Source organism: Bombus huntii, unplaced genomic scaffold, assembly GCF_024542735.1.
Source record: "Bombus huntii isolate Logan2020A unplaced genomic scaffold, iyBomHunt1.1 ctg00000076.1, whole genome shotgun sequence".
Classification (NCBI taxonomy): Eukaryota; Metazoa; Arthropoda; class Insecta; order Hymenoptera; family Apidae; genus Bombus; species Bombus huntii.
The window spans coordinates 88,456-107,646 of record NW_026099334.1 but is presented as its reverse complement, the minus strand read 5'-3'; the positions used below and the strand labels follow the sequence as shown (position 1 = coordinate 107,646).

The 19,191-nt window shown below is 35.3% G+C and overlaps 3 protein-coding genes across 6 annotated transcripts in view; 2 read left to right on the top strand and 1 right to left on the bottom strand.

The window, feature by feature from the left end:
• Positions 1–5,379, top strand: part of LOC126876480 (omega-amidase NIT2-A-like) — a 53,736-nt gene extending 48,357 nt beyond the window's left edge. The window contains exons 1-2 of one of the 2 annotated variants that reach the window (XR_007694223.1): positions 4,856–5,250; positions 5,314–5,379. Coding sequence is in view for 1 of the 2 variants with exons in the window: in XM_050639330.1 (XP_050495287.1) it covers positions 5,314–5,327 (14 nt within the window). In the remaining variant the exon portion in view is untranslated. Of the gene's footprint in view, positions 1–4,855; positions 5,251–5,313 lie in introns of those variants that run through there. The other variant, XM_050639330.1, reaches the window with a different exon arrangement.
• Positions 3,699–8,171, bottom strand: LOC126876479 (omega-amidase NIT2-A-like). 3 transcript variants are annotated; one of them, XM_050639329.1, is made up of 4 exons: positions 7,943–8,171; positions 7,374–7,542; positions 6,114–7,099; positions 3,699–3,922 (listed from the first exon to the last, which is right to left on the bottom strand). In XM_050639329.1, exons 1-3 carry the CDS (start codon positions 8,024–8,026, stop codon positions 6,966–6,968), a joined length of 387 nt encoding a protein of 128 aa, XP_050495286.1. In that variant the 5' UTR covers positions 8,027–8,171; the 3' UTR covers positions 3,699–3,922; positions 6,114–6,965. The 3 variants fall into 3 exon arrangements, 1 of the variants encoding a protein (XP_050495286.1); XR_007694222.1 differs by lacking the exons at positions 6,114–7,099; positions 7,374–7,542 and adding an exon at positions 5,340–5,517 and having other exon boundaries at positions 7,943–8,154; XR_007694221.1 differs by lacking the exons at positions 3,699–3,922; positions 6,114–7,099; positions 7,374–7,542 and adding an exon at positions 5,244–5,517.
• A 2,355-nt stretch (positions 8,172–10,526) lies between these two features.
• On the top strand, positions 10,527–15,402 carry LOC126876478 (venom serine protease Bi-VSP-like). Its single transcript, XM_050639328.1, has 9 exons — positions 10,527–10,878; positions 11,386–11,583; positions 11,752–11,847; positions 11,919–12,073; positions 14,109–14,204; positions 14,281–14,559; positions 14,635–14,903; positions 14,987–15,083; positions 15,246–15,402. Exons 2-6 carry the CDS (start codon positions 11,511–11,513, stop codon positions 14,410–14,412), a joined length of 552 nt encoding a protein of 183 aa, XP_050495285.1. The 5' UTR covers positions 10,527–10,878; positions 11,386–11,510; the 3' UTR covers positions 14,413–14,559; positions 14,635–14,903; positions 14,987–15,083; positions 15,246–15,402.
• Positions 15,403–19,191: the final 3,789 nt, after the last annotated feature.

Sequence of the window (19,191 nt, the reverse complement as noted above, 5' to 3'; positions counted from 1 at the left end):
GCTGGTGCCGAGGAAAGGCGCAGAACGTGTTCGATCGACCCGCGAACGTAGCCTGTGCTCATACTGCGACAGAGTTCGTTTCAGTTAGGCTCAGTCGCTGTTTGTCCGTCGACAGCGTATAGTCGCGTCGGCCTACGATTCCTTTTTTCTTCTTGTTTCTTGCGAACTCTCTCGCAACAGCCGTTCTATACGTACGCCGCCAGTATATCGCGTGATCATCGTTCCCGTTGCTCCCCTTACCCTCTCACGTCCTTCGAAGAAGACCTCCCTTTGGTTTTTCCTTGTTTGGAGGGAATTCATCGCTCGGACACATGGACTGCGAAGTACGAGGGTATTCCAATTTTTTAATATATAAATTTAGTTTCCTCTATGGTGTTAGAGAACATAATGCGAGCATTTTATGATATAACGAATATATTCGTATATATTTTAGTTTATTGATTCGTCAAATTTCCCTAGTAGGCCGGCCTGCAGCTCACATGCAGCACTTAGTAAAAATTTGTTTTGTTAGAGGTTGGCCATTCTTCTTGCTATAAAAATATCGTGAAGTCATATCATATGATAAAGCACCTTCTGAAAGCTAGATGCTCGATAACGAGCCTAATGATTCTCGGTAGTTTGTAATGTCAAGCTTTGAATTGGCGAGATCGCTTTGCTGTCAAACCGCCGTCCAGCGGCGACCACATTCTTTAACCACGTTCAAGGGGTATATCACGCTACAGAAACCATCAAAGGGTTTGCAAGTTAGTTGCCTTTTAGAAGTGGGGCAGTTGGTTGTTACATGTCATCCGTAGTTGCTGGCTGTTCTCCTTAGTCGCCATACATCGTAGAGACGACGGTTATAGTCGCCAGTTGTCCTTGCTAATGGTTGCTTGTTGTCGCTAGTTAGTTCTCGTTATCGTTATGTATTCCATCAATCACGCGAAATTTAACGTATGGGATTTTATTCTTCTTTATTCTTTCTGTAGGGAAATTTTTTAAGACGAGGAAAATATAGAATATTTCAAGACGACGGTAAGGTTTGAATTTAAGTAACTATTTTATGATACAACAAAGTGGAAAAACGATTTAATTTTATAAAGTTTAAGGTAATTTTTTAAAAAACTTCGAATTTAAAAGATTCAAATAGATATCTTAAACGTAATTAAACCCTCCATATCGTAAGAAATTAAATGAAATTGCGCAAGAAAGTTAATACATTTAATGTATTATTTTAAACATTTATTTAAAAACATTTATTTAAAATTTAAGTGTAGGCGTTGACGCGCGCGCGCCATTCGAAGCATTTGTCAGTTCGTTACATCTGCGGTAAAAGTTGTAACTACGAAGAAGCTTAACATATGGTGCGTCTCAAGACGACAGTAAAAAGTATTAAGAGATTTTTCGAGATTTTTTCTTTTAAGTTTCCAAGTACTTTTTCTATTTAACTTCTTTTTTTTGCATTTTCTCACAATATTCGATAAATAGAGACGAAATATGACAGTTCTTAGTTCGGGGATTTATTGGTTCGAAAGTTACTTCAAAAGTGTTTCTGGAGTTTGTGCGGTTAATACTTTTAAACTACTGAGTACGACTTATTCCGTATGGCTGGACAAATCTTTGTTGATACTGTAAGCGTAACTGGTCCGGATATTGTCTTGTGGAGATAGAAAAATACACGAAGTATTGATTGAACTACATATTTTTTTAATTCTTTTTTAATTCTTTTAGTTCTTCATATATTGATAATAGAACGATATTCCGCTACTTTGAGCACAATATAGTAATGTTTAAATAAATAATAAAATTTACGCATTTCGTCTTCATGCGTCGATAAGAAAATACAAAAAAAGTTAAAGAAAGATGATGCGTAGATGCGAAGTTTAGTCAGCAATAATATTTAAAACCTCTAAAATATATTGTATTAAACAATATATATTAAAGGATTTATTAAACAATATATAGATTTAAAAAAGTATATATAACGACATTACTTGTTTAGGCTAGATTGGTTTAACTTGTATAGTTTTAATAACTGTGTAAGATCAAACAAGAACTTATCGTTAGTTTGGCGAGATTTGATTACACGAAGCAACATAATTGCTTTGAAACTCAGGACAGAAAACAATGTCAACCGGTAGACGCGTTTGTCTGGTGAACGTGTAACGCGTGAATAATAGATAGCGACAATCACGCGAACGCTAGTTACAGCTGACTTGGCTTACATTGTAGCATTCAAACTAGAGTATACGAGCCGTAAGCGCTATTGAAAGTTCAAAGGCCGACTAGTGAGCTTCATCCTATCTCATTTTTTAATCAGGCGATGGATCGACGAATCGTATTGATTTCGAGGATTATTATAGTTCTGTGGCAATTTTAAAGCGTGGTTTGTCTAATCTTGTCTCGATAGCTACAGACTCTTTGGCGAGCAGCCTGAAACTTGATCCAGTTTCGAGAAAATGAAAAATTCGTTTCTTCTCTTTGCTTCCCTGTTCCCTCTTTCCTCCTTTTTCCCTTTTTACATCGCGTTAAGACCCGTTAAATAATATTGACTGCCGTGGACGCTGGCTGAGAAGTGCACTTTATAACTAGCTTTAAAATCACTGACGTCGATGAGGACAAAGGTAAGTTAGAGGGTCATTTATCTGAGCTGGTGTTATTCGACCTGAACTCTGCAGCTTTTCAGAGCTTCTTTCGTTTTTCTTTTAAGAGCAGAGATGTTAACTGGTCTTTTGTTACGTGTAAGAAGTATGTACTAAAGCTTATTTAGCACCAATTGGTTGCTCAAAGTCGAGATATACATACCTATATTATATTAATACGTTACAGAAGATTACGCGTTGGTTAGCTTATGAGAATTTATAGTGTGTCACAGATCACAAAAGCAGAATGACTACTTTTTCATAAACGATATATGTATATGAATTGAAAGTTTAACTATTACGCCACATACTTCTCTCGATAAACGTCGTCGAGTGCATATTGTTAAAGAATATTAGCCATTTGAATTAAATAATTTCGAAGATACTAATGCTTCTGTGAAGTTTTTGCAGGCTGTTAATTTTTTATTGAGATAGTACAAATTTTGAATAACTTCGATTAGAAATAAAAATCACATTACATTAACGCGTAGAATGTAACGTAACGTAGATAATGTAAATATAAATTATATTACAAGGAAATAATACGGGTAAGTAATGTGAAACATTCTGGTTAAAATTGCATCCTTTGAAGGCTAGGACACACAGTACTTACGAAGTAGATTAAGTACCAAATGGGGTACTTAAGAAAATTCATGTTGTCATTGTTTAATAAACATCTTCAGCTAATAGCTTTCTGCAAAAGCTGGTTTAAGTTATGCTAGCTTATTCCTTATTAATTGCAATTATATTGTTCGTATCTCCTAGAGGATTAACAATCCATTTTTATAATGGATAATAGAAGTAAATTCCTATTAGGTTGTCCCAAGTTTCTTTCGTTTTATAAAGAAATGACAGATGCACAACATATTTTGTTTTATGTTATTCTATATTATTTTACATTAAATTGGAAAAAGGTGGATCACACGTAATTCAATAAAATAATATAAAACGAAAAATGTTGTACATCTATTACTATCTTATAAAACGAAAGAAACTTTTAAAACAACCTAATATTTCTCTACTACGACGCTTTTACAGTGCTAAAATATTTGATAAAAATGTTAAGAAATTCTAATATTGATTTAAGCGTATCGATTTATCTGCTCTTCATATTTAATCAAACAGAAATTGTTAATTATGATTTCCACTTAAAAGCGGATTGCATATTATGAGGATAAATTATCAAATTCATCTCTAATATAGACATTAGAGAATCATTCATAGCCGCAATCCTGTTTACCGCTAACATTCCTGGTACTCAATAATTCATTAGATGATTGCTTTAGCCGCACAGAATACACCTACAAATAATTAATCGCGATTAATATTCCATCGACTTTTGAAAATCCCTCATGTGATCTATTTCATGCGATGAGAATACGTATAAATTGAGATTGCGATCGACCATCCTCAGTCGGATAAATCGAGTGATTCAAATTATAACACAAAAAAAAGTTAAAACTAGTTACATTATCTTATTCAATTTTTATGTATTATTTGGCGGAAGAAACTTTGGTAATTGGTAAGTAAAGTTCACCTCCTTAATGTTAATGATTTTAATATGTTATTAAGCTCAAAGTTCTAAGGAATTTTCTATATATATATATATACATATACATAACTGTATGCGTATATGTATAATATACGTATAACAACCAAAGTTCAGCTCTCAAGTGTACGCAAAACTTTTATGTTCATTTTACGCTATACCAGTATGTTTCATGAATTTGTTTGCTAACAGTATCGAAACAAATAACAAGCAGAGGACGAGCTATTCATGAATTGTTTTGCCAGCGTGTACGCTCCCAATATTTTCTATTTGAGAAAACATACTTGTTGCTATTGCAACTACAAATATTTTTACAGTCGACGCTTTTGCCGTGAATCATTGTCTAACATGTAAAATCGAGAAAAAACATGGTTTATTGTGATGGAAATGTGGAAAACCGCAAAACCGATATAGAAGGGAAAATAAAGGAAAGGAAGGTTGATAAGTAGAAGCTTGGGGTCAAGTTTAATTCACTGAAACCGAGCTGCTTGTATTATCACAAAACAAAATTGCCAGTACGTCATTTCCGTACTCTCGTCCTCGCGAAAATGGTTTCGCTTGTTAAGGAAAAACGAAGAGACAGGGAAGAGAGGAAAAAGCAGACGGAGAGCGCTTTTAAAAAGCTGGCGAACCGTGTGTTACCACAACGAGACACGCGATGCTATTTGTCGCTTTAAATTGTACCGCAACTCGTTTTTGAGATCTTTGCCAGGGGCGCGTTAAAACATGCTGAAAATATATTTCTGGCTTTTCTGGGGTTTAACTGAAATATGACAAATAACGTTGTAAAACATATGTACTTATGACTTACAGAGTAATTGAGTGTACAAAATATATAGTATACAAAATAGCCAGCGATTTAGGGCTTTAAAAGATCAAAAGGAAAGAAAAGAAAAGAAAAGAAGAAAGATAATATGTTGTGGCAGTCTAAGTCGATCTAAGAAAATAGATAAAGGGAGGGAGGAGCAAAGCTAGTTAATCTGGAAAGAATCCAAGCGTCAATTTCAAGCATTTACAGAGAATCAAGCGGGCTGGTTAAAGTCGTGAGTTGAGCAATTATCCCGCGTTAGGTTCAATCAGGTTAGTCCCACGCGAAATTGATCCAACCATGCGAAAACGAGTGTATTCTGATTTCTGTCGCAGATACTTCTGGCTAGTGCAGTACCTACACGGTGGTTGTTGAAATAGCCGCTTCTCATCTATTTTCCGCAGCACGGACATCATCCTTTGATCCCTTACGACTAACGAAGTTTTCGAAGATGTACGGCAGTTTGAGATTCTACTTGAAAATGATCATGATTGCGGTCTGTGTGCCGTCTGCTCTTCTTTTTGTCCTTCCGTTAAAGACTGGTAAGTTGATACTGATTAATTATGCGATCGAAACCCTATATAATGGCTACAAAAATGCCGCTAATATAATATTCCTTCTTTCTTGTATCTGTCTGCCTCTCAGGTCGTTTTACTAATTACAATAAGTAATTTCGACTTCTTTGCGCTCCCTTTTAACGCATTCGAGACCGAAAGAAATTCATATCAGTCAGTAGGCAAGAGTATAATATACATATTTTATATATAACTTATGTAGTAATGTATATATCATGTTAATTTCATATTTTTTTCAATATAGAATTATATATATATATATATATATATATATATATATATATATATATATATATATATATATATATATATATATATTACATTACTACATAAGTTATATATAAAATATGTATATTATACCCTTGCCTACTGACTGATATGAATTTCTTTCGGTCTCGAATGCGTTAAAAGAGAGCGCAAAGAAGTCGAAATTACTTATTGTAATTAGTAAAACGACCTGAGAGGCAGACAGATACAAGAAAGAAGGAATATTATATTAGCGGCATTTTTGTAGCCATTATATAGGGTTTCGATCACATAATTAATCAGTATCAACTTACCAGTCTTTAACGGAAGGACAAAAAGAAGAGCAGACGGCACACAGACCGCATTCATGATCATTTTCAAGTAGAATCTCAAACTGCCGTACATCTTCGAAAACTTCGTTAGTTGTAAGGGATCAAAGGATGATGTCCGTGCTGCGGAAAATAGATGAGAAGCGGCTATTTCAACAACCACCGTGTAGGTACTGCACTAGCCAGAAGTATCTGCGACAGAAATCAGAATACACTCGTTTTCGCATGGTTGGATCAATTTCGCGTGGGACTAACCTGATTGAACCTAACGCGGGATAATTGCTCAACTCACGACTTTAACCAGTCCGCTTGATTCTCTGTAAATGCTTGAAATTGACGCTTGGATTCTTTCCAGATTAACTAGCTTTGCTCCTCCCTCCCTTTATCTATTTTCTTAGATCGACTTAGACTGCCACAACATATTATCTTTCTTCTTTTCTTTTCTTTTCTTTCCTTTTGATCTTTTAAAGCCCTAAATCGCTGGCTATTTTGTATACTATATATTTTGTACACTCAATTACTCTGTAAGTCATAAGTACATATGTTTTACAACGTTATTTGTCATATTTCAGTTAAACCCCAGAAAAGCCAGAAATATATTTTCAGCATGTTTTAACGCGCCCCTGGCAAAGATCTCAAAAACGAGTTGCGGCACAATTTAAAGCGACAAATAGCATCGCGTGTCTCGTTGTGGTAACACACGGTTCGCCAGTTTTTTTTTTTTTTTTTTTTTTTTTTTATATCGGTGACTGCCATATTCTCTTGAGTTTCCAAATTGTAAAGAATCTTTGCCCAGGGATTGGTCAACTGTGTATGTCCCCATGCGACGTAACTTGCTTAAGGAACACGAGCCGGTGATATGCAGGCAACGTATAATTGATTATCATTCGCTCTGAAACGCTGAAGTAATGACCAGTGCAGTGGTCCAGTGGTCATATTGAATGCCGCTGGATATATCAGCATTTGGCAACCTAACCCAGAGAAGCAGGAAATATGAAGCCACCGAATACCAATTAACTTCGTAGTTGCACGGTTCACATTCCATCATTTCTGAATATGCGAGGACAGTCCTCTTATTGTGCTTTTAATTCTTTTATTTGTTTCATTTTCAGCAAATATACTGGTTTTTTAAATTAAGCTTCTTTTTATACAGAGTTACAGATTATATTAATTTTATATAGAATATATTTAAGAAAGATATTTAATTTTTTGCTAGTTAAGTATTGATCGATTAAGTTACTGTACCTTTGTTCCGATAAATGCGTGCCATTTCCTCGAATCTAATATCATAGCAAATGCCAATACCTATTTTGCAGCCCTTCACATCGAACGTCGTTAGGGAGTTACCAGGACTGAGTGAATCACTCTCTCGAAAAGTAATCTTATTAGGAATGTCGATGTCGAATAGATGTACCTAATAACATAAAAATGTAGTCGCTAATTCTATTGCTGCAACTTTTGTAATTTAATATCAAAGTTACCAACTCCTAAACTTTAATTATTTTTTATTTAATAACTGACAGCGTTTTTATCACTTTCTTTTATTAAAAAATCTTATCATTTAATAATGTTTAAAAAGGAGAAAAAATAAGTATAATAATATTTTAAGTATTTGAAAAATTTATACAACACAAACACATTACAACAAAAATGGGCGTTTCCCGTATCATAACGTATTTTATAAACCGTAAATTATAGAATTGGTTATAGTATACGTATGTACATATGTATATTCCTAAATTATTCCTAGATAGAGTCACTTTCTTCGCCCCAATATTTTCAAATTCAAAGCCATAAAGGAATATATTACTTACCTTTCGGTGTTTTGCTATCAAAGTTCCATCGGGACCCCAAATAGTACAGGTATTGTACAATTTATCGCCCTCTATTTCAGGCATCGTACCACCAACTACATAGATGTTGTTTTCTTTAGCTGCGTTCGATGAAGCAACGCTCGTTTCACCATCAGGAATACTCTCGGCGTATTTTGGAAAGTACTCTGCATTGCAATATTTCAATTAATGAAAAATAACTGTCTTTTGTTCCAACCATAAATTAAATTGAAATGTTTGTCAGTTTTTTATTTTTTAAATTATTAAAATAACTAAGCTTTATATTTCGACTTAATTAAATATGCAATTACTTAGCTAATAGTATATATAATAAATTGTTTCTACAGGTTCAAAATGAAAAATGAATATTTAGAAATATTTAATTACGACAATGCTATTTGTGTTAGCATCAGTGGCTTGTTACTCAACGACTTTGCTAGTACTTTTTGAAACATAAAGTTAGTTTTCAATTAACACTTATACTAGAGGCGGAATTATAAATGCAAAATAATTGATAATACTAATTTATAAGTACCTAATTATTAGTATCTTCAAAAATATATTTATACAAAAATCAGGATAATCATGAAAATGGGGAAATCCTATATTCTCGAATCAATTCACAATTTATTTTGTATATTAATTAGATTCCGCGCTCATCAGTACGTACTCACTGGCGAGATCGAGAAAATGTATCGGCAATTCCTCGTACGACCAGAGGATCGGAAATATCAAAGGATATTATGGCGCAGCGCGAGTGGAGAAACAGAAACATATGAGCTTAACACCGTAATACTCTTATCATAGAAATAGAAGCAGTCCTCAATTCCCGCCCGCTAACTCCTATCTCCACCGATCCAAATGATCTCCTAGCCCTCACTCCCGGACATTTCCTCATTGGCGATTCATTAATGTGCTTACGTGATCGAGATTTCAGAGACATTCCATCGAACCGACTCTCCAAATGGCAGCATATCCAACAGCTTAAACAACATTTTTGGAACCGCTGGCATAAGGAGTATTTGAACGAGCTAACCAACCGCAATAAATGGAGCAAGGGTGGACACAGCATCCAAAAGGGCACAATCGTCATCCTCAGAGAGGACAACGTTCCCTCCATGCATTGGCCTCTGGGCCGAGTTCATCCAGGCGCCGATGGTGTTGTCACGTAAAATAACAAAATAAAAAAGGAATTTGAGGTAAAAAATAAAAAAAAGAAAACTTTATTTTTTTTCTAACATCAATACACTTTACAATCTACTTCCGAACTCTGGGCGTGACTTTTTAAGACTGACTTATGATTTTACTTTCGATCGGATCCGATTACTTTCTTTTGTCATCCCTCAACATCCCCACCGTCCATGCATTTGCTAGGCGTCCGCGACCGTTGCCACGTGCTCTTTCTTCTAGAACCTTCGGTGGAAGGACCGTTGGGATGTTGATGGTTCATTAGGCACTTCAGCGATATACATTGTCGCCGAGTGCTTTATCTCTATCGTCAGTTCGTCGGATTTGAAGTATGCCGGTCGTGACAGTGTCATCCGGACAGCTACAGTTCAGACGGCAAAAAGCATTTTGGATCGGGGCGTCAAAAGGCTTGTCCCACTGCCAATTCAACCCGATCTCGAGAAACCCGAACAACTAGCCACCGAGACGAAATAAGATGGGAACTTCAACCACACCTCGCTAGTTTGATCGGTACCCTCTCAACGGGGGGAGAATGTTACGCCATGCGGCTTACCATAGGTCATATTCTTAACTATCGATCGCGGCACTATAATGTCGCAGACGGACCGTCGCGTCTGCCCGGCAAACAAACATTGTAGTGGCAAGCGCATGGTTCATTAAGCAGGGCGACTTCCAGAAACGTCGACTCGTGGTCGTTATTTTACCTCGCGTAAAAGAATGTGGCGTGATCCGAACGTAGTGGGGGTCGCCTTCCAGAAAAAACGAAAAAAATCGAAAGGCGTTCAGAACTTTTCGAGAAGTCGAACCGTCAACACAGGTGGTATGTCGCGCATTACTTATCAACCAAAACGCAGTTACATTTTTTTTGTTCCATTTATATCTTTCTAGTTAATAAATTGTTCAAACAAACATGAATTTATTTGTGTTAATTCTGTGGAATTTCATTGAACTACCCTTATTATCATAATCGAAATAAGGGGATCGATCAGTTCGTGGCGTCGATTATTTAATCGTAACGGGAAATTACAACTCTCGTTGACGTGCTATCTCGCGATCGCGTCTCTCCGCGAACGGTCGAAACAAAATGATTCACTAAAAACTGTCCTGAATTCCTAAGAATTTATTTACCGCAAAACTGACAAAGTGTTTATTTAAAACATGAGGTTGAAGGTAGTCCTTTTCTTTCATTTCATTCATTTTCATTTTCTTTCTTAAGTATGGCTAACACAATATCTAATCAATTAAAATTTTATATTTTCACGTGAAAAGTTTCTTTAGATAATTATTATCAACATGATGACTAACTCTTACGGATTAATACGTGTCTGTAGGGCAATCCGGTGGACTTGATCGGCCTTTTACTTCGAAAGTTGAGTAATCGGTGTCGCTTTCTTACGCATCTTTGAACTGTATAAATGTTTTAAAATTGTTTGATCCAGAATGTACCACACCGGACAATCAAGAAGGCAGGTGCCTTGACTACAGAAAATGTAAACCTCTGCAAGAAATATGGCAGATACAGTACCGTACAGACACCGATTTTTATAGACGATCAGTGTGCAGATACCAGGTCAATGTTACGATCGTTTGCTGTCCGAACGATCCAAACAAAGAGAAGAGAGAAATTTTAATAAAAACTGTGTATAAGTATAAGGCTTTGCGACCACCATACTGTGGTTTTAGCAACGTCTCTCATACCAGGGTAGTCGATGGTAAACCAGCTGAACTTGGTACGTTTTATGTCTTTCTTTCCGATTAATAATAAGCCATTTACTGCAAAGAATGAACTTTAAAGGCATTAAACAGCACATCAATGTACATTTCAATTAGACTAAATAATAATGCTATGATTTTATCGGTAGTAACTTTACTTATTAACTTGAATTATTTCTTTCTTTTACTTCATGTTAGGAAGAGTATCTTTTTGCTTGAAATAAAAAATTAATATAGGAGTAATAATATGGATAGAGATCAAAAACTGTTAGGGCAGAAATTACACGTTTGAACTTTATAGTTCAGTATAGTTCAAATAGAAATTATATAGAATTATTTAATAATTTGTATTCCACTGGAATAAAAATTTAATTTCTGTCTTTATCAAATCTCTATTTCAGAGTATTTGTACGTATGTACTTATCGTCTGCTGTATGATCGAATATCGAATAGGTAATAATCGTTGTTACTCGTTATGTGAGAAAAAATTATGTATATTCACAACTATGACTATTGCATTTTAGGCGCTTGGCCATGGATCGCTGCATTAGGTTTTTGTAATCCCCGAAACCCAGACAAACCACTATGGAAGTGCGGAGGTTCCCTGATATCGGCTAGGCATGTTTTGACCGCAGCACATTGTGCACATATGGATGGAATAGAAAACATACACAATCATAATATTGCCATTCTTAGATTGGTGGAGGAGGTGCCATTTTCGAGTAAGTCCTCAAATATATATATATATATATGCTATTGAGTATTACTGAAGTATCATATCCTGAAATTTCTTACTGTACACATATATTGTGTCATAAAGCGTGTATAATTCTTTCTCATACTTTTGGTCATTCGTTTCCTGCATTTTCATTTATTTTTTTATTTTTCAGGGTACATATATCCCATTTGTACGAAAGAGCCCCTACGAAAGAGCAACTTCGTCGGCTATAACCCCCTTGTTGCTGGATGGGGAGCATTAAGATATAGTAAGTGATATCAATTTTATAATAAAATTAAACAGTTCCAGTCTTAAATATCTTTCTTATTTTCTTCGTAGGACGACCACGACGTAATGCATTAATGGAAGTACAAATACCAGTGATTAAGAACGCCGAATGCAAAATAGCTTATTCCAAATTTCCTAATGCACCTGATATCACTGATGGTATAATATGCGCCGAACATGCTCAGGGTGGAGAGGATTCTTGTACGGTAATTAAGTTACAGAGTTACTACAAACTATACGGTATCTGAAGACACGTCGATTCGAATTAACATCAAATCGACGTCTTAAACATTAAAAATAATAGATAAACACAATTTAATAGTTTTGCCCACTTCTCACACCTCGTTATGGTATTTAATCTAATTTCCTTCTAATCTTAGTTTTGCTCAAAATACATATAACATGTACGTTATAAATTGGAGTATTTCAATACACAAGTCAATAGAAGATTATTACTGTATATAAGTATAATTTCAATGCAATTCGATCGATATATTTCAGTATCTTTGATTAAAAATTTAACGATCCTTTCAGGCTGACCGTGGCGGACCACTGCTGATACAACATGAATTAACCTCGTATTTAATAGGTATTGTGTCTTATGCTTATAAGTGCGGCACAGCTGGGTATCCCAGCGTTTACACTAGGGTCACATCGTACCTTGACTTCATTCTCCAAGCGATGCAATAATATGATATTACTGTTCCATAAATATCATTGTGTAAAAAACGTAAAGTTGGATTTTCTTATTGTGGAGATAAGAAACAGCTCAAATTTACATTGTTTTGTACGTTACAAATTATAGGCTTAAAATGTACGAAATGTAACTTTGAAACGACACTAATTTTTTACGCACGATAAACCTCCACGACTTAGGTATGTAAAGATGATAAACGTATATTAATTCTATAAATTTGGTAATAATAAACCAACTTTCTGAGAAGTTCTGTAAATTTCGTTTCTGTTGTATCAAGAGAATAATGGAATATTCCACTTAGATCGTATACTTCTTGTACGTACGTACAAAATTTTCCGGCTAATCTAAAACACTTCATAAGATAGAGAGCTTCTGGAAATTCGGACACAGAGAGTGCATAAAATACAAGATAAGTCTCGTGTCTTTCAAAATTATTTTTTATTCGCTAAAAACGTCCTGTGTACTCATGCAATCACATGCAACCTCGAAACTTCACTTATTTTTTATCACTTTCCAATTCAATACACAGTTTCTGCATTTTTGACTATATGTAACAGAAATTTCCATTCAGCCAAAGGTGTACTTACAGATTATAGATTCCTATACGACTCTCAGTAAAAATTTATCCGCACTCCAGATAGTTAAAACTTCTGTCGACCGTATTGATCCATCTGCACTCTTCGTATGACGTCAATATCTGTTCAGTGCTGCTGCGCAGGTTTCTTTGTGTTACGTCAATTCGTTTGTGACCGTTGCGCGAGTAATGGCGCTTTGCAATGGTGATTTGCAGGAAAACAGTGCAGGATGCTGTGATTCGTTTCTTGTGGTCGGAGGTTATGTTTGATGCCTATATTTATCAAAGATTTAATGCACATTATGGAGAAAGTGTTTTGTCACGAAGTGTGTTTGAATGGGCACAAAAGTTCAAAGAAGATCGCACAAGTGTTATGAAAAAACAGCTGGACGCCCGTCCACATCCACGATGACAACATTGAACGTGCTCATGAACTTATGCTCTATGGAATAGACAAGTGACACTGGATAATGTGGCAAATCATTTGCAAATCAGCCACGGCTCTGCTTATGCAATAGTGCACGACAGATTTGGATTTTAAAAAGTTTGTGCGAGATGGATGCCGAAAAAGCTGATGAAAAGGTGAAGACGACGATGCATTCGTGGTTCGCAGCTCAGCCCAAAACATTTTTTAATGAGAAAATACAAAGGTCCTTCGGCAAATGGACAAAGTGTATACAGAAATCGAGTGATTATGTCAAAAAATGATGTGTCTTTTTTGACAATTGCTTAAAATAAATTCTACACCGACAGAGCGGGTAACTTTTTACTCACCCTCGTAAGACACTTAAATTTCCAATCTATTATGATGAATAAAAGAGCTTATACTATTAAATCTAATTGTATTTTGTTGCATGAGAGTACACGTGTATGTGATGTACATTACCTTTATATCCCCTTGAACGCTTCAATATTGCGCATATATACTATATTTTGTACAGCTTCTATAAAATTTCGTATGTTTGTTTAGGCTGTTAATCTAGAGGCTGGAGTACAAAGAAGTGGCACAATGATGTGGGCTGATGACATTTATAATTATCAAGGAATCACCCCTACATTCGCTCAGGTATATATCGTTGACTATAATGTATTTAACATATATGATTGTTAGAATATTAATAATTAATTTTTAATTCTATCAGAATTTTAATGAAACTGTCCCTTGGGAAGGAAGAACTGATACCTTGATATCACGGTTTGTACATCCTATATATACGACAAATTTTAGAACATTATATAACGAAGAACCAGATCGTCGTGGCCATGTGATGTGAATAAAAGGACTTGAATTTGATGATATTTTTATAATGTTAGATAACATAACTAAGTATCTTCACAGTAAGATAGGATGACATGGTTTACATGATCTTAATGTTGTTCACTTGAGTGATGATATTATAAGGAAAAGTGTAATATCACAGGTAGGATGATTCATAATTTAGAACTACTAACTCATGTATGTATTAAAAATTAAAGAAATATATTAAATTTTATAGGATATTTATGTTTAGTAACCAGTAATTCAGAGATTGGTATTCATGGTTACTATAACGAGGCTGTAGAAACGCACCCTTTCTTCTTTGCAAATGGTCCTGTATTTATGTCTAAGCCGAAACTGGAACCTCTGAATAATTTAGATTTATTCTTGTTATTTTCTAAAATACTTATCTACAGTATACCATAAGGAATGATACCGTATCGCACCTAATCAAGTGCCTTAAGAAACATCAACAGGATATCACAGTAATCCCTTATCGACAGATATGTAAGTAAAAGTTATCTGTCATTGTTATACACAATTATGTGTTAGTGTTATACACAGTTATTTATCATTTTCTATTAATTCAGTTGTAGCCACTACAATATCTATGACACTGGTAGTAATTATAAGAACAATAATGATGTTCTATAAGAGGAAATGATGATTAGGAACAAAAACTTACAGGTAAGTCAAAGTATATGTTATTTGCCATTTGAAAAGAAAGTTACTAACTTGGAATTTTTTGATAAATAATAATTGTGCAAAATATATTGGATTTCAAATTTGTCAAAAATTGATATTTAAGAAGCATTGTAATAATATAACATTAATATTTTGATTTTTCAGAAGATATCATGCGGTGGATGGATAATATGCAAAAAATATTAAGCAGTATATGAATTTTCATATTGCGTAGAGATAACAAAATGAATTTTAAAAAATGTCGACACGGTAATAAGAAATAGCATCATGACAAAGAATATATAAAGACAGTTTCATTTTTTATAAATAAAAATTTGTTGTTCCAGATTTTGAAATACAGTGAAACGTTTAATTAGTATCTTAATATCTTTAAATAATTATTATTTTAGAATCAATTGTAATTGTATCATACGTACTTTTGAATTCGTGCAAGAACATATGTAATTTTGAAGTAGTTATTATTAGGAAACTGTTAGACGCGAACAGTATGCGAAAAGTTAGTATGCAGTGTAATAATTATCAATCAAAACACAAGAATTAAATTCTTGAGGAAAAAATTTCCGGAATTTCTTATTTACATGATTATAGAGAAATCCATAATAAAAAGGAGCTGCTTTCTAATACTTCGCTTCCTTGTAATGCCTACGTTAACAATAACGAGGTTCGACTTTTTGTTTTTAGAGGGATACTGGAAAATTTGAAAGTACAGTACCATTGGGAAGAAAATCACGATATTGAAAACGATATTTGCAAGTAAATTTCCAAAAAATCTGTTTTCAAATTTTCGCTTTCTATTTCACATTAAAAGAAAGGGAGGGCTGCCTTCTTTTTCTGCAAGACAAAACAAACATTCTGAATCTCGTATCAATGAATGATGTCAATAAGTTATTTTTCTTTTCAGATTGAACAATATTCCAGATTTATTCATAATTTCATACTACGCGAAGAATAGACTTTCATAGGTATATAAAGGAAATATTAAGTATAGGAAAACTCTTTTTCGTTGTAGGTGACATATGCTTCACGGTTGAACACATGTATTTTTGAACACATATAAATGAAAAAGTACTCTTATGGAGAAAAAGAATTGATACCTTCGATTGACATTAGATAATGTATATAAACTTATGAACAATCACTATCAGTTTGTATTTTAGGTGCACACGCAGATTTGTTGGAGTTCTTATAAAATGTACTTCCTGTACGAACGTTTTATTCTTCCAAATTTTACGATACTATGTCTCATATAATAACTATATGGATTAAACGTAATATAAATGATCCGAAAATAGACTCGAACGACATTAATTGTCTTTCTATTTATACCAATATCGAAAATACAAGTAAAGCTGGAGCAATAGTATGCAAGAATGGACTATTTATTATTTTAAACCAAATCATAGCATATTCAGAATGCACAGTATTATCATGAAACGACGAGTTTTATGTTAATTCCGACCGATTACAATACCTTTCTTTCGTTTACAAGGAACGACGAGACTGGCAGTTGCGTGATTTCCAATGCAAAAGCCGCGATATCTGCACGATAACCTAACCTCAACCGATTTTGTTGTACTATTCTTACGTGGACTTCGTTTGTACCACTTTCGTAACAAAAATAGAATACGTAGAACACAGCATTCCATTATGCGATATTGTCGATTCCTAACATCCGAAAAATCAGAGATAATTTTTTCCCTACAGTTGTACATTTGTGTGAAAAATTACGAACGTAAAGTTGTTTGGTGCATGCACAGTCCTCCCCTCCGCTGCATTTGCGTGGACATGCTAGAAAGATTCACTTTTCCACGGTGAAACTGTATGTATTATAATTTCATTTTTACAAAGGTCGAACATCCTACTATGCATAAATTTAATATTAATATAAGCAGGTTTCGTGTTAAGTATTACATCTGACGTATAAGCACACGTGTGTACGAGCCTTGGTTTTAAATGTCTTATAGTAGACACCGAAAAGATTATTCAGTTGGATATCTGACTCAACATCAATATTTTACTAGGAGATAACATGTTAAGAACACGTTGGTGGATGGCATGGGAGATGATGAATGAAGACATACTTCTGTGAGATACATAAAATAGTAGTCAGAACGTATTTTGGCGCTTGGGGACAGCAACAGCTTTTTTTTTGTTTTTATTTATTTGTTGAAATTACAATCAATTCTCGCGTTGAGAATTTTCAGTAATTTTTCTGGCGTGGCGCAGTGACATGGCTGTTTATTTACAATAAGTTAATACTTATTATAGATAGGTATAATTTATAAGTATTATAAGTAAGTGCATATGCTTAATTTGGATAATTAAATGAATCTAACGTTTAGGTCTAGCGAGTAGTGCCTCTTCAGCCTGCGAATCTGGTCCGTCGTATCGAGTAGTCCAGTGATTAGGGGGTTTCGGTGTTTCTTGACTCTTTTGCTATATCTGTCGCTATATTTTGCTATTTCCTCTTTGACTGTAGGTATCTTGAGGTCGCGATGGATGGTTTCGTTGGTAACATACCAAGGTGCGTCTATTAAGGCTCTTAGCGCTTTCGATTGGAATCGTTGTAGTATTTCGATGTTGGAGTTACTTGGACAGCAACAGCTGGTGATACTGTCATACACCTCCATTTATAAACTTTCGAAAATCGATGTGACCTTCAAACTTTAGTGTATTCTGTTTCACAGCACAAAATGTTTCCGAAACGTAAGTTTATTGTTACAATAAACTTGACTAGTGGCTCTGAAATACTATCCTTGAAAAAACAATGGGGAAATTGGAGCAAAAAAAAAGAAGGAAATAAACAAAGACCTTGTTGGTTCGTAAAAATAAAATATGCTACAGGAAAAATTTTTTCCAACGGATTGAGATGCGACAAGCTTTAAAAGCTATGACGCGAATCGAGCGTTTGTCTACAAGAGCGCATTTTCGGTGGATATATATGTCGGAATGACATTGGGGATAGGGTTGTCGGTGTTTGAGGAGTCTTCATTGAAGGTAGCCATCGTTGCGGTGTAACGAAGATACGATTTATTGACACAGGTATGAATAACACAGGTTTTGACAATCTACCACGGCGGTGAGACGTCCGCGACACTAGTGACAGTGGTCTCCGGTTCAATAACGAATCCGCGGCCAACGGGATGACAGATGGGCGTTCTCGCTGAATCTAAGTCTGACTCGTAAAAATAATTGCTGAGCGTAAAGACGTTACTCTTTGGTCGACGGGAGCGCGTAAAAGAATGCCCGTCCCGTCCCGATGATGTCACAGAGGAAAACTATAATGGGGTGTGTCTAAGGACACGAGATCATCGGATTCGTCGAGGAAAGCCTTCGTTTAGGAAGTAAGGGAAATTGACGTTGCTGCTAATTGGTCAATCTCCATATCGGTGGTTAGAAAAAGATGTTAGCCGCCCTCGAGGGAAAGTTGCTAGTGGGAGACGCCGCTCGTTGAAAAATATGTCTCCCCTATCTTCCCGTAGTTGGGACAAAGACTGTTTGTCTGTTTGAAGGACTTTAGTTAACTAAACCTTAAGATTTATAACGGGCCCTCCAGCTAGCCGAACATGTACTGCGGAGACGCATCGACATCTGGCAATCATCTTACTCGAAGAATAGGGTCTGCGTGTGGCGAGCCACGGGACAGAAACCGTTGGAATGTTTACTGTCGCGTGTCGCCACGAATATTTCTTTTAAGGAGAGCTATAGAATTACTCCATACCTTTGTTAGGCAAAGCGTTTATCCCTTGACCGCGGCTACGTTGGGCGACAGACTGTCACCTCGAGCCAAAGCTCACCGTCACTAATCTAGAACAATTACAATCGGATTGAATAACTACAATTGTTCAATTACAGCTATAGTAGACTCTAGGTTACAATGTTGCGGGATTATCTAAAATTCCAAAGGCTCCGGTGTTCTTTCATCTCCGACATATAATTATATAATGACTCATTGAAAACCAGCTTTCATTTTTTGTTGATAGTATGGTAAGAAAATGTGAAGTTCGAACGCTTGTAACGATTGCCTGAGTTGCGTCATCCTTGGTTTTAGGAAAAGATAGGGAAGTCACTGAAGGGTGTCGCGGCTTCG

What these genes read in the sequence shown, in the direction of transcription:
- LOC126876479 (XM_050639329.1), bottom strand. Translation starts at nt 8,026, where the DNA reads ATGCCTGAAATAGAGGGCGATAAATTGTACAATACCTGTACTATTTGG. An exon ending in TGATAGCAAAACACCGAAAG is followed by an intron (nt 7,543 to 7,942) that starts GTAAGTAATATA and finishes TTATGTTATTAG; the next exon opens with GTACATCTATTCGACATCGA. An exon ending in ACGCATTTATCGGAACAAAG is followed by an intron (nt 7,100 to 7,373) that starts GTACAGTAACTT and finishes TCTCTGGGTTAG; the next exon opens with GTTGCCAAATGCTGATATAT.
- LOC126876478 (XM_050639328.1), top strand. Translation starts at nt 11,511, where the DNA reads ATGGATGGAATAGAAAACATACACAATCATAATATTGCCATTCTTAGA. An exon ending in GTGGAGAGGATTCTTGTACG is followed by an intron (nt 12,074 to 14,108) that starts GTAATTAAGTTA and finishes ATGTTTGTTTAG; the next exon opens with GCTGTTAATCTAGAGGCTGG. An exon ending in TCACCCCTACATTCGCTCAG is followed by an intron (nt 14,205 to 14,280) that starts GTATATATCGTT and finishes TAATTCTATCAG; the next exon opens with AATTTTAATGAAACTGTCCC.